Source organism: Acromyrmex echinatior, chromosome 14 (genome assembly GCF_024713525.1).
Source record: "Acromyrmex echinatior isolate Ae372 chromosome 14, ASM2471352v2, whole genome shotgun sequence".
Lineage (NCBI taxonomy): Eukaryota > Metazoa > Arthropoda > Insecta > Hymenoptera > Formicidae > Acromyrmex > Acromyrmex echinatior.
Genome location: NC_141865.1, coordinates 9,557,221 through 9,571,125, shown reverse-complemented (window position 1 = coordinate 9,571,125; position 13,905 = coordinate 9,557,221). Strand labels below are relative to the sequence as shown.

The 13,905-nt window shown below is 29.7% G+C and overlaps 5 protein-coding genes across 11 annotated transcripts; 2 read left to right on the top strand and 3 right to left on the bottom strand.

The window, feature by feature from the left end:
• The first annotated feature begins 84 nt into the window (after nt 1-84).
• On the top strand, nt 85-2,968 carry LOC105148905 (uncharacterized). The gene is made up of 5 exons (XM_087413209.1): nt 85-277; nt 619-1,037; nt 1,363-2,022; nt 2,112-2,314; nt 2,607-2,968. Exons 1-5 carry the CDS (start codon nt 85-87, stop codon nt 2,881-2,883), a joined length of 1,752 nt encoding a protein of 583 aa, XP_087269335.1. The 3' UTR covers nt 2,884-2,968.
• Nucleotides 2,969-3,109: 141 nt separating this feature from the next.
• Nucleotides 3,110-6,502, bottom strand: Bem46 (abhydrolase domain containing 13-like protein Bem46). 4 transcript variants are annotated; one of them, XM_011060874.2, is made up of 6 exons: nt 6,370-6,502; nt 5,584-5,897; nt 5,171-5,402; nt 4,678-4,871; nt 4,357-4,517; nt 3,110-4,059 (listed from the first exon to the last, which is right to left on the bottom strand). In XM_011060874.2, the coding sequence occupies exons 2-6, from the start codon at nt 5,747-5,749 to the stop codon at nt 3,787-3,789; spliced, it is 1,026 nt and encodes a 341-aa protein (XP_011059176.1). In that variant the 5' UTR covers nt 5,750-5,897; nt 6,370-6,502; the 3' UTR covers nt 3,110-3,786. The 4 variants fall into 4 exon arrangements, with proteins under 4 accessions (XP_011059176.1, XP_011059177.1, XP_011059175.1 ...); XM_011060875.2 differs by lacking the exon at nt 6,370-6,502 and adding an exon at nt 5,991-6,345; XM_011060873.2 differs by lacking the exon at nt 6,370-6,502 and adding an exon at nt 6,048-6,345.
• On the top strand, nt 6,467-9,040 carry EloC (transcription elongation factor elongin C). Of its 4 annotated transcripts, XM_087413217.1 has the most exons (6): nt 6,498-6,611; nt 7,030-7,133; nt 7,322-7,381; nt 7,573-7,641; nt 7,810-8,003; nt 8,097-9,040. In XM_087413217.1, exons 3-6 carry the CDS (start codon nt 7,349-7,351, stop codon nt 8,236-8,238), a joined length of 438 nt encoding a protein of 145 aa, XP_087269343.1. In that variant the 5' UTR covers nt 6,498-6,611; nt 7,030-7,133; nt 7,322-7,348; the 3' UTR covers nt 8,239-9,040. The 4 variants fall into 4 exon arrangements, with proteins under 4 accessions (XP_011059172.1, XP_011059174.1, XP_087269343.1 ...); XM_011060870.2 differs by lacking the exon at nt 7,030-7,133 and having other exon boundaries at nt 6,467-6,611; XM_087413218.1 differs by lacking the exon at nt 7,573-7,641.
• Nucleotides 9,041-9,042: 2 nt separating this feature from the next.
• Blos2 (biogenesis of lysosome-related organelles complex 1 subunit 2) lies at nt 9,043-10,031 on the bottom strand. The gene has a single exon (XM_011060869.2). It carries the CDS (start codon nt 9,682-9,684, stop codon nt 9,199-9,201), a length of 486 nt encoding a protein of 161 aa, XP_011059171.1. The 5' UTR covers nt 9,685-10,031; the 3' UTR covers nt 9,043-9,198.
• Nucleotides 10,032-10,173: 142 nt separating this feature from the next.
• On the bottom strand, nt 10,174-13,264 carry Gale (UDP-galactose 4'-epimerase; the record flags this gene model as incomplete). The annotated part of the gene is made up of 7 exons (XM_011060864.2): nt 10,174-10,705; nt 10,823-11,107; nt 11,276-11,456; nt 11,513-11,803; nt 11,880-11,998; nt 12,331-12,379; nt 13,115-13,264. Coding segments are annotated over 7 exons (1,128 nt in total), but the record flags the coding sequence as incomplete, so codon positions are not given.
• Nucleotides 13,265-13,905: the final 641 nt, after the last annotated feature.

Genomic DNA, 13,905 nt, shown 5'->3' with positions numbered 1-13,905 from the left:
ATGATATCTGTTGCACCTATATTTCCCGCAAAATGAGTAGTATGTAATCTCATATTACTCACATGGTTGACACACTTATCAGATATGTTATCGGGATCGGCTGTAGTAGGCGTGTATCTACTATATATAATTAAATATATACTATTTAGTGATAGCCTGCGTGTAAAATCACAGTACGGATATCTTATAATGTTTAATATTATTGCACTGTCGCTTTTATTTCTATGCAACGAATGTTTGTGCGATATATGTGAAACCTGTGGATGTTCTACCTCAAGTAAGTTTTTTTCAAAACAAAAAAATTATAAGATCTATCGCCGCGGAGGAAATAATAGAAGAAATCGATTAAAAAATAATAAATACGATACTTTTTGTTATTATATCATTACTGCTAATTGTGAAAGTTAATTGTTATAAAAAATTAGCTTTTTAAAAAATTAGAAGATTTAATAAATTAATAAATGACAATAAATAAATCAATAAATACATAGTAATATACATTTTTGTCATTATCATTGTTACCGTAAATAATAATATATCACAATATATGATTTGTAATAAGAGATGCGCTAAGAATATAAATCATAAATATCAATGTAATATTACATATTCTTACAGATGTAGGACCAATTATTGATTGTCATGACAGACACTTGGGAACTAATGACGTTCTTAACTTCGATCTTCTTACTCTAGATAAGCATCGACCATTAAACAAACTTATTCTTTCAAAGAACAATATAGTACTTTTACCTCTAAATGAACTAAAACATCTGAAACATTTAAAAGGATTGGATTTGTCTCAAAATAAATTGGATAATATACATTCAGATATCCTTAAGAACCTAAATGAACTCGAAGATTTAGATTATTCTAGCAATTTACTTTGGGATTTCGATATTTCTGTCTTAAATACAGAATCTTCCCTTTCCAAATTTAATTTGAGTTATAATCGTTTGAACAAATTGGAAAAAAGTTCAAAAAGCGCAACAAAATTAAAAGTCTTTGATGTGTCTCACAACAATCTTGTTGATTTGGTAATACAGTAATTTTAATAATAAAAGATTAATTTTAATTCTAATAGCAAACAAAATTTTAGCGAAATTTATTATAGTAATGCTTTATTATAGTAATATAATAATATAATTAAAATTATACGTAATTATTGCAATATATTATTAGGTGTTGGAATTAATTCGTAGCGTTTTTTAATGAAAGAATGTTATTTATTTCACATGAGCATTAAAAAATACATTAATGAAAGTACTTCCCATCACTTGTAAAACGCTACGAATTAATTCCAACACCTAATAACATTACTTTTATTAAGTTCATTTACCTTAATACTTTAATATTTTACAGAATTTCCTCGATGTTATGCCGGAGTTGGAATATTTAAATCTCTCCTTCAATAAATTTACTACTCTCCCAGTCAATTCTTTACTTTATATGCAACATTTGAAGATTCTTCACGTGAACAATAATCAGCTTCTCTCATTAAATTTCCAAAATCTTCCGTTGTCATTGTTGGAACTTTACACGGAAAACAATCTTATCAGTATTATAACATTTCAAAAGTCATCAATTCATACTTTAAACATTCAAAACAATAGCATTTCTAACATATGTAACAATTTGACCTTATTGGAAGAATTAAAAAAATTAAATATCAGTGGAAATTCCTTATCAGATTTTCCAGAAGTTTTTCTAAAAAGTTTAGAGACGTTAGATGTATCCTTCAATAATTTAACAATAATACCTGAAACTATTTCTATTAAAAATTTTCCAAGTTTAAGAATTTTTAAAGTCAGTGGGAATCATTTGGAAGATATAAAAATTCGGTCTGAATTAAATTTGGAAATATTTGAAGTAAAATTTATGGAAACGTTTGAGAAAATTGATCAAGAAACATTTCTAATGTTAAAGGAGAAGAAAAATAGTTGTATCAATATAACTATTTCGAGTAATAAAAAATTGAATGTGATTGAGGAAAATGTTTTTCGACATATGAATATTTGCTCTGTTAGTATTTTACATACACAAAAGTTTTTTTATATAAAAATGTTTCTTTTAAAAAAATATTTATTGCACAATTTTTTTTTATTTTTCAGCTAGATTTGAGCAATAATTGTTTTACTCACTTACCATCAAAACTATTTAATATAAATGTTTACAATAAAAATGTTTCAAATTTAAAATATCTCATTAATCTGCAAGGAAATCCATTTATTTGTAATTGTTCATTGCAATGGATGTTGAACGAATTAATTCCAAAGCTTTATATAACGAATCCCAATCTTTTAGAAGATTTGAGGTAATTTTATATAAGTTAATATTATAGAATATTTTAGAACCTATTTTAAATATATTAAGGATTTAATGACAATTTCTTTTTTCCAATATATTAAATTAATATTATTAAGTTAATAATTAATTTGATTTACTATTTATTCGTAACAAAATCATATTATATATGTACAAAGTAATATTTTTATATTTTGAAATTGTTCCTCCATCTGTTTTTATTTTTTGTCGCAAAATTCACATAAATGAATTAAATAGCATTCATCAATGTATCTTATTTTTCACATTTTGTTATTACTTAGATGTGCTGAGCCACCTGCATTAGCCAACAAAAGGATGATTCATTGGTACAAATGGAAGGGAGAAATCTTTTGCGACGAGTTTTCACATTCTGCAGAAAGAATGACCATTAATATTGCAAGTATTTCTAGTAAACAGATTGTAACATTCAAACCTGGTTCTGGAATGATTACTGTTCTGGCAATATTGACTGCTCTGCTTGGAATTCTAATGATAATCGGCATGCTATTGATTCGAAGAATGAATGCAAAAAGAAGACGAATCAATCGTAGACATTAAAATTTATTCTTATAAAAACATGAAGATTATTATAGAAAAAAAATATAAAAGATATTTTTTATTATGTTTTTAGCATAACTTACATAATATGTAATCTATGTAATTCTTGCAAAAATTGCATAGATTAGTCGTTATAATTTATATTATTTATAATAATCTTTTAATTTTTTTCTATAGTATTCATTATAACAGGAACGGTCAGTAGTATATAATAAAATCCATAATATTGATTTATAGGAAGAAATATATTAAAAATTTTATTTTCGCAGGCTCATGCATACTTTGGTAGTCACAATTAAATTCAACTTACTCTAGTAAATAAACTTATGTTTTTTAATATTCTCGTCGCACACTTTTAAATTGTAGGTTTTAAGAATTTTTACTTTTCGAATTTTAAAGATTTTTAATTCAAATGTTCTTGTATTATAGAGAGTTTCTTGAAATATTTATTGTAACTATATTCCATTGATTAATTCTCTCTTTCTCTCTCTCTCTCTCTCTCTCTCTCTCTCTCTCTCTCTCTCTCTCGTTTTTCCTAATTATTTTAATTTAATTAAAATAATCAGAAAATACTTGAATAAATTAATAAGTAAAGACATTAAATCAACTTACATTAACTTAAGCTAATTAAGTTCAAATAATTAATTATATTACTTAAACTATTATTTATAACTTGAAATATTTATTTAATTATGATTTGATTTGGACACATGGGTAATTATTATTAAAGTCACATTTGAAAGTCATAAAGTCGACTTCTCTATTTCTGCAAAGCGTGAGAACAATTTCTACAAAAGGTAGAAAAAGTACAATTTGATAAAATTGATTTTTTTATGCCTTTAAAACGCAAAAATTACGTTTATTATATTAATAAATAGATGCGATGACAGAAGTACTTTTACACTAAATATTATCAATTTGCCAATGACTAGACGTTACCCTTGGAGGTGGATTTTCCCTGAGCTCGGTCAGAAAGGCGTTAATGTTTTGATAATAACTCTGCTGACACCAGGTTTCATTATGTGTGCCATCCACAATCGGAAGTATACGCTTATATGTACTTCGACAATTCTTATAAAGATCTTGCATCATGCGGGGTGGTACCAATGTATCCGCCAGACCGGAAATAAACAGAGTGGGCACTGTCACTGAACGAACTTTCAGAATAGACAAGTACTGCAACAAAAAATATGAAAATGTGAGGAATCATGTAAAAAAAATATAAAAATACATGAAACTATAAATAAATATAAGAATAGAGAAGCGAGATTACTGAGATTGTGGAGATTACGAAATATAATAAATTAATACATAATATGGAGGATAAAAATGTACGAAGATTTGTGCTAATTATATGATACCTTTTAATATAAGACATTATACCTTCTTTCGTAAAACCTTTAAACTTGTAAAGAGAGTGAAGAATAATCGCATAAAGTAATTAAAAATTTATAAATCTTTTCTATTTATTACCTTGTTTTTATATACAAAAAGTGGCAGATACTGTAAAAATTTAGATCCTACAAATAAGGCGGCCATATCTGGGATACTAGTGAAGGTATTTTCAAGTATAAGGCACCAAATTCTCTGTAAATTTTCCTCTTTTGTGGCTAAATCAATGGCTACTGCTCCACCTATTAAATTACAATTTAATCAAATTTAATTATCACGCACAAATATTGATAATTAGTAAGAAGATTAACTAAAATCTTAGAGCTTAATACAATAAAACATAAGATTAAAAAATATTGGAAAATAAATAAACATCCCCAATAATAAGATTAAATTCTTTACCCAATGATCTACCGAATACTATGATTTCATTGGTATTAATATCCGTTCTACTAAACAGATAATCTATTCCCGCTCGAGCATCCATATAGAGCCCTTCCTCCGATGGAGTACCCTGCGACAAGCCATATCCTCGATATTCTAACATTAGAATGTTACATTGAATATTATGATACAGTCCTACTATATTTTGCAATCTGAAACATAAATATATGCATAATATTACGATAATTTGTATTGTACAAACGTAACTCACTTTATATATAATTCATCCTTTATCCTTTCTCAAGCAATATAGAAACTTTACGGGTACAATTAATGAAGTATTTTTAATAATTTACAATATTTTAATTAGAGAAATTTGTAAAAATGCTTTTCAGTTAAGCATTATTGTTTATAATCGAATTTTTTCTTTGTAACAAACAACAGAACACACTACAACAGTGTTTATTTATATATATATATATATATATATACAGTAAAATAATGAATATACCGATGACCCATATTGCCAGCATTGCCATGAAAAAACAATAATGTAGGTGCTTTCCTCATTCTGTCTTCTGGTTGAGAAATAAAAAACATGTGCAGAATTGTGCCATCTCCGGCTCTAGTATATATACTTTGATAAGGTAAACTAAATATTGAAGGAGCTGGTACATAGACTCTCGAATGGGCTGGCAGTTCCGGATGATAAAGAAGTTGATCTTCTCTGTGATAGAGTATTCCTGTGATAATAAAAAATATCAGTCTTTATAATCTTTAAATTAATATAAAATTTTTAAATTTATAATAATAATAACCTTATTATAGAAAATGAAATCTTTTGTAGTAAAAAAAATATGTATATGTATATATATATATTTTTTTTTACTATATATAATGTATATATATATATTATATACGAACCAGTAGTGGCAAAACACAGTAAGACAAAAGCCAAAATGCCGCCATATAACCAATATAAAAAAAAGCATAAGAGAATATATGCTCCACTAAAAGCCCAACACTTCATGGCTACATTCCCCAAAAGTCTAATTGGCCTGCTGCGAGCTAAACGTATTCTGAAGGACATTATTTATATGTTTCGTATAATTTAAAGAAGCTCTGCGTTATCTGGCTAATCGAATTGTTTCTAATGAACAAGTAGTTTGTCTTGATTTAAAAACAGCCATGATGATCCGTTAAACTATATAATTGCTGTAGTAACTTCCTACATCTTCCTAAAACATGTTCAAAAAATTGATAAAAGTTTTAATGATCATTTTTATTTATTAATTTTATTTTTCAACTTTATACGATATAATTTTTTATACTTTATTAATGCTTTGTTGTCATTTAAATAAAAGCTAAGTTATTAATTAGAATCCAACCTGTGATCCATCAAGATGAGATGACAGGTCACATAAAGTTCGATAAAATTAATGAAATTTTTACAGTAAAAAAATTAATGTTTCTGGATTGAAACGATTCATAAAATTTTGAACATTGCTCGAGTTATTTCACAATTATTGTTAAACGGCACATCGAGAATCAAAAAATACCAGATGTCATTTAATCTTTACGATTTACATCAAAGCTATAAAAGAATTGAGATTGGGACTACTCTCTTGAATGAAACGCGATCTGGAGTCACATAAACAAAACATGTCGAAACACATTGTGCACGATACGAATCGGTAAATCACAGCATACCATTCACACGATCGTGATTTTGTTTTCCAAGTTCACTCGTGTTACGACAATCGTCGTCAGTTGTCGTCAGTATCGTCGATATTGTCGGTATAGTCAACATGTGGAGTGGGGTCGTGTGTCAAGTGTCATTGGCAGTCGACGTCGACGACTTCAGACGACTCGTCAGCTGATTACTTGCTCCTGTAACACTATATCGCGATTAGGAAGATCTGATTTAATTAAAATTTCGTGTCGTTTCTAAGGTACGTAGAACCACTCGCGGCACTTGCCATTTTATAATAATTTGACAAATATAATTCATAATTATTTTTATCAACTATCCAACGTTACTACAATATAACGCGAGAATGATGTAGCACAGAGAGAGAGAGACAGAGAGAGAGAGAGAGAGAGAGAGAGAGAGAGAGAGAGACAGAGAGAGAGAGAGAGAGAGAGAGAGAGAGAGAGTTGGCAGTAATGTACAACAAATTACTCCTAGCTATTTCAATTGTTCCATTGGATAAATATAAGCATAGAAGCAGCCTTGTTCGAAATTGTTAAATAATTTTTTTTATTGGTTTTGCGTGCATATAAAATACGATGCTTCGAAAAATACTGTCTTTTTTGTATTTCAAACGTTACTTTCCGATGTGTAGCTTATAACCTATGGTTATTTTTCAGTACACACAATGTTTTGTTTCATGTTTTAAGTTATGCCTATGATATCAATAATAATTTGGTACTTTTGAAATTTTGTAAACAAAATATTTACAAAATATGTTTGGGTTCGTATTTTTTGTTTAATCACTATTTAGTTTTTAACATATACAGTTATCACATATAATTTATCCGTTATTATTTTGTTTGTATTTTATATGTATATATGTGTGTATACACACACACACACACACACACACACACACACACACACACACACACATATATATAGTATATTTGAACCGTTTTGCTTTAGGAGGATATTTTTACAACAACAACAAATATGTCCACTGATGTAAATATGCAGGCTGAGAAGGTATGTATAGAAACAATTTCGTTTGCATGGTGTATCTCTGCATGGTAATCAGGATGTATAACAATATATCTGTAACGATAATCGTGTACATGTTGTGTTGCTGTTATACGTTAAAATTACTCGTTCCCTTTCTGGAAAGCTGAAAGCTTGTGGTAAAATATTGATTAACATTAATCTTTCTTTGGATTAAGCACAATGAAGAAGCAAGTGTCAATAAGACCGAAGAAGAAGATGGCAGATCGTCTAAAGACATGCATGCGGTACCTATTTTTCCAAATTAAATTTTGCTTTCTAGAGGTGGTTCTTTTTATTTATCCCACTATACTTCATTATTTCTTACAATTGTACAATATTTTAGATTTATGTATAAAATTTTGTCTATTTATGTGACAAATAATGTGATAAATGTTTTGGAAATTTTTTTTTAGCAAAACGGTAGTCCCATTTATGGGGGCTGCGAAGGACCAAACGCAATGTACGTGAAGCTGGTCAGTAGCGATGGCCATGAGTTTATTGTTAAACGGGAACATGCGTTAACGAGTGGTACTATCAAAGCAATGTTGAGTGGTCCTGGTCAATTTGCAGAGAATGAAGCGAATGAAGTCAACTTCCGAGAAATTCCGTAAGTATAAAAGATACGAACTATTACTATTATTATTATTATTATTATTATTATTATTATTATTGTTGTTTGAATAAATGTCTTTTTTTATAGGTCTCATGTATTACAAAAGGTCTGCATGTATTTTACTTACAAAGTACGCTACACAAACAGCAGTACAGAAATACCAGAATTTCCTATCGCACCCGAGATTGCTCTGGAACTGTTGATGGCCGGCAATTTCTTAGACTGCTAAATATCATCTATGTAGAAGTGTTTCAGCTTTTATCGGCAATTAAATTATAGGAACAATGCAGCTTTCTTTATTATGGCCGTTTACGATATATTGTGATATTTGGAAGACCGTATTGGAGTATAATAATCGCTTTGGATTTTCATATTCGTGACATGAACATTTTAGTGCGACGAGACAATGCAATGTCGAAGTTTTATAGTTACATAATCTAAATATTCCACACATATTGTGTTATGCTTCATAATCCATATAGTTATATATAAAGACAATTGTATAACACTTAAAATAATTACCGATAAAGGATTACCACTTACAATCTTCTAGCAATTCATACACATATATCATCTGTTATATACTTGAGCTATATATTTCAGTAAATTATTGTTAACAAGATTAGAAATAAATTCAATTTTATATATTGGAACATTAATTCTATCTGCCGTATATCAAGTGATAAATACTTTTCTTTAATTGTATTTAATATTATGGCAAATATATACAAATATCTCTTTTATTAAATATAGCTATAATTATTTGTTTTTGAATTTATACATAGTAATTGTATTTACACTTGTATCATCATTACGTAGGCACATTGTGAAATTTATTAATATGTATATTGCAGAAGAAAGATTAGGCTTGATAGAGCATTAAATAAGATGTATCATTTTTAATTAATAAGTTAATTATAACAGTCAGATTTTGTATGATATGCAAAGGGATAGCAAACTACACTTTTATAGAAGTTTTGTAAGCGTGTTCAAGAGGTCTCGTTATACTAATAAATACAATGTACAAAAGACATGCTTTTCTGCTAGCTCTCTTACTTATTTTTTATACAATCATTTATATTCGCAATACTGTAACTGTCGCTTAAGATATATAATTATATTATCCTATTATTTATAGGATAATTACATAAAAGTACATACAATGATTTACATATTCATAATTACAATTTCATTTATTTTTCGTATCCTTTTCAAGATCCTTAAACTTGGCTTCGAGTCGCTTGGAATACGCTGCTAGCTTATATGCAGCTTGCTCCAATTTACTAACGCTGTCATCAATCTGATTGATATTATCCAGGATTGGTTGTAACTTCTTATACTTGTCATTCAGCGAGTCCAACGACTGCACTACGTTCGACGAGATGATCTTCAGTTCCGTGTACTTTGCGATGGTCTCCTTGTTTAGACGCTCCAGCAGCCGATAGTCTGCGTGGGTAGCGGTGAGCTCCTCCTGCAGGTATTCGCCCGTCTTCTGGAACATTGTGTTCGCCAAACGACTCAGGTTTGGATCGTGCGGGTCCAATGCCTCGAAACTGCTGGTGCTGGTGGAGAGCGTGGTGCCGCGTTTCGGTGACTCGCATCTCGAGTTCTGCTCCGTGGATAGATTTTCAATCAGACCTCCCTCCGTCTGTACCTCGTCCTTCGATGGGTCCATGATCGAGCACAATCAATTGTTACGGCTATCACGAGATATATATCACAGAACGACTCGACTGGATACGATCGGAGTCTGAACGAACATGTCGATACAAGCAGGTGCCAAGTGTCCGATCAGCTGATGACAAATGAGCGATCCTAACCTGCTCTTAAAATTCCAGTACTTTACTCGACTCTCTAATTTTTTTTTAAATGTAACATGTGACGTCTGACTATAAATTTGACAGGTATGTAAAATCGCGCGGTTTACTATATTAATCATGATTGTCGACCTCTCGATATCTTATCGATTTCTCGTACAGGCAATTACATCAATTTTCAAATTCGAAATGATGATAATTTGAATAATTACAATTTTCCTTTTTTTCACATTTAAGTGTATGTAGTATCTTCATCTAATTTTATTAACAATTTATACATCAATGACAATAAAAAAAAATTATGTAAGTATCGAGAGTACAATAATAAAAATGTCGAAAAAAGAAAATTTTTTCAGTAATAAATTGCGTATCTTTTTATTCATATACTACAATTATATATTTACATTGTTTTAGTGTATATATAAAAGTATTTTTAGATTCTTTACATAAAATAGTAGATTATATATATTATATATATTAATGTATTATATATATTGTGTGACTATTTAAAATGGCACCATATTGTGTAATAATAGAAATTGATTTAGTTTTAACATACAAAAAAATTATGTCTTAAAATATATTTAACAGATTTACATAAACACAAAGTGAATAATAGAATATTATATTTTGTTAGATATATAAATTCTCATTATATAAAATTTGCTTAATTAACAGAAGATAAAAAATTATTTTTTTAATGCTTTGGTCTAAACTTTGGTAACTGTATACCACCATGGCTTCGTTATCTAGCCAATGATATGCGGAAGGCAAATGTAATAGCAAGCTCCAGATGCTTCTCTTAATTATTTAGACATAATATTTATTAAAGTTTATATCCGTTAGGATTATTTTGTTGCCATTTCCACGTATCTGCGCCTGGAACATAATAAGTTTATAATTTTAAAACATTTAAGTACAGAAAATATGGATAATAATACCAAATAAAATATGAATAAATATTATCATTGTTATTCATTTATTATTACAACTTACACATGTCATCCAAATTTTTTGTAGCAGTCCAGTCTAATTCCTTATTAGCAATACTAGCATCCGCGTAACTGGTGGAGACATCACCTGGTCTACGTTCAACTATCTTATATGGTATTTTCCGTGCAGATGCTTTTTCAAATGCATGTATAACTTGAAGCACAGAATAGCCCTTTCCACTACCAAGATTTATCGGCTTAAATCCCGTTGGATTACGAGTTTTTTGATACTTTACAGCTTTCATATGTCCAACTGCCAGATCCATAATATGAATATAGTCACGTACACCTGCAAATTTAATTTAGAAAAAAAGATCTTAATTACAATATCATAAAGTTCTCTTTCTTCCTACAGTATATATACCTACAATATATATTCTTTACAAGAGCTTTTCTATTAAAAGAATTTTATCTAGTCATACTTTCTACAATAAAAAAAAAAGGAGAAAACTCTTACCTGTACCGTCAGGGGTATCATAATCATTCCCATAAATGTATAACATGTCTCTTTTTCCAACAGAAACTTGTGCAATATAGGGCATTAAATTATTTGGAATACCATTGGGATCTTCTCCAATTTCACCTGAGGGATGTGCGCCGACAGGATTAAAATATCTCAAAGATATAACGGAAAATTCCTAAAAAGTAACCTTTTATTAAAGTGAATCACAAGATAATATATTATAATATGTACCTTATCTGATGTACACAAATCTTTTAGTATTTCTTCCACCATGAACTTTGTCTTTCCATACGGATTTGTACAGTTACCAGTTTTCATGTCTTCTACTAAAGGAAGTTGCTCAGGTACACCATAAACTGTGGCACTACTTGAATAAATAAAATGTTTTACATTGTTTTCCCGCATAACTTCTAGCAAATTTATTGTGCCGCTGACATTAGTTTTATAGTACTCGAGTGGTTTCTGACATGACTCACCAACTGCTTTCAATGCAGCAAAATGTATAACGCAATGAAAAGTATGCTGTAAAGATAAAAATATTCTGAATATTCGAATCTAATGTACTATCAGTAAAATTTGAGCAAATAAGCATATTTACTTTCTGAAATACACTTCTTAAATCATTGATGTTTGTGATATCACAATCAATATATACAATACTTTTATTTGTCAATTTTTCCACTCTGAGGAGAGATTCTGGTTTCTCAGAATTTGAGTCTGTAAACATAAGTAAAACAGATTGAAAAATTAAAAATTGTATTATACCTATATAAATTACACAATACATGACAGAAGAATGATAATTTATCAGAATAACTATTTAATCTCTAATTAATTATTAATTTGCATGCATTTATGTGCTATTGTATTATCACTAGAAAATACATATGTTAGATTTAAGTAGAAAATAGATAATAATTAATTTACTGTGTCATTAATATATCATTTAATTTGAAATATATATATATATATATATATATATATATATATATATATATATATATACAGAAGGTATATCATTTTTTGTCATATAGCTTGTCACGTCTCACCTTTGTATGCATTGATAAGGTTGTCTATTACCACCACCCGAAGACCCGCCTGTACTAATTCCAATACTGTATGAGAACCGATATAACCAGCGCCTCCCGTTACCAAGACATTCCAAGATTCACTTGCCATTATTTAATGTCTAATGGTGTTTTATTAGTGATGTATATTATACACATGCATTTATGTGTTATCTCTTATATCATGATATAAAAATACATCATGTCTTATATATTAAATCTTTTTAGAAAAATTTTTTTACAAGAATGCCTTGTATTAAGCCCATAAAACCAAAATTATATCTTCATATAATTAAATAGTTTTCAAATTTTATTTTAGCTGCTTAGATCCGATTGCACAAGTTAAGCGCATAAGTTAAACTTTAAGTGAGACTTAAGACTCTTTCTATCTGTTGCTCTCTGGGCTTTAAAGAGAGAGACAGAGAGAGAGAAAGAGAGAGAGAGACAGAAATTTGAAGTCAATCATCAAAAGTTGGTGCAATCAAGCCTTAAATGGCTTAGACAGTATAAAATAAGTAAAGCTTAATTATCAGTTACACTTGATGTAAACTATGATCAATGCATTAATAATTAAGTTTTGTCCTAATATGCAAAATAAAATCAATTATTAATTTTTTGGTGAAGAAGTTACAGAATTAAAAGGAAATTAATGTGTATATACATATCTACAAATTAATCGTGCAGAAGTTGTTAAAAAGACTGTGCTATGTTTCGTAGAATCCGAGAAAACTGTCTAACCTCACGTAATGATCGAGGATAAACTGACCTTATCGCGATACCACGGCGACACAGTTGACGTAGTATTGTTATCACAAAATATGACACATAATCGGGTGTTGCCGAGTGCAATCGCGAACGTGAATTCCAGAAATTTGACACTCAATCGAGGACCGTCAGGATCCGTTGATCCGATAATTGTTCATTCGTGATTCTCTGCATCTACATCGACCGTTATTTCATCCTGTTTCATCCGAATAAATTCGATTCATACAGTGGGAAACTTTCGAGCGAGGTCCAAGCGAGGTCGCGGAATCAAGATTTTCGCATTTCGCCACGTTGAATCGTAAACGACTTACGACGTAAACGATCCACCTAGCCTTCCTACTCCATTCTCTTGGACTTCTCGTCTCGACCCCTTTTCTCTTCACCTTGCGTTATGCATATGGTCGCAATATTTTTTTATATTGACTCAACCCTCAACCAGGTATTTAGGTAATAATTATGCAATGTGATCGTATCTTTATTTACTGCGGTCATACGAATAGTCTAGCTATAGATGCGAAATCTTTTTTAGTCATTATTGTCATTGATTGCAATCATATCAACGTTTGTGAAAATGAAGTTGGCAACAATTCAAATATTCGAGTGTATAATTTGCTGCTTAATTTTACGCGTAAAAAAATTATATACACACGTGTGTTTATTCGAGCATTTACCGATCCTCGATATAACCGCGATTGACTATACTCCTTGGATAAAACATAATTCGCGATCAACATTACCGATTGTCGATTATCGACAGTCAGGCGTGGCCGTGGCGCCACCTGCTGGAGAAAA

Coding starts and splice junctions, on each gene's coding strand:
- LOC105148905 (XM_087413209.1), top strand. CDS start 85: ATGTTATCGGGATCGGCTGTAGTAGGCGTGTATCTACTATATATAATT. Junction 1,038..1,362: donor ACAACAATCTTGTTGATTTG/GTAATACAGTAA, acceptor AATATTTTACAG/AATTTCCTCGATGTTATGCC. Junction 2,023..2,111: donor GACATATGAATATTTGCTCT/GTTAGTATTTTA, acceptor TTTATTTTTCAG/CTAGATTTGAGCAATAATTG.
- Bem46 (XM_011060874.2), bottom strand. CDS start 5,749: ATGTCCTTCAGAATACGTTTAGCTCGCAGCAGGCCAATTAGACTTTTG. Junction 5,403..5,583: donor ACTGTGTTTTGCCACTACTG/GTTCGTATATAA, acceptor TTATTATCACAG/GAATACTCTATCACAGAGAA. Junction 4,872..5,170: donor GCTGGCAATATGGGTCATCG/GTATATTCATTA, acceptor TTTATGTTTCAG/ATTGCAAAATATAGTAGGAC.
- EloC (XM_011060870.2), top strand. CDS start 7,349: ATGTCCACTGATGTAAATATGCAGGCTGAGAAG. Junction 7,382..7,572: donor TAAATATGCAGGCTGAGAAG/GTATGTATAGAA, acceptor CTTTGGATTAAG/CACAATGAAGAAGCAAGTGT. Junction 7,642..7,809: donor CGTCTAAAGACATGCATGCG/GTACCTATTTTT, acceptor ATTTTTTTTTAG/CAAAACGGTAGTCCCATTTA.
- Blos2 (XM_011060869.2), bottom strand. CDS start 9,684: ATGGACCCATCGAAGGACGAGGTACAGACGGAGGGAGGTCTGATTGAA.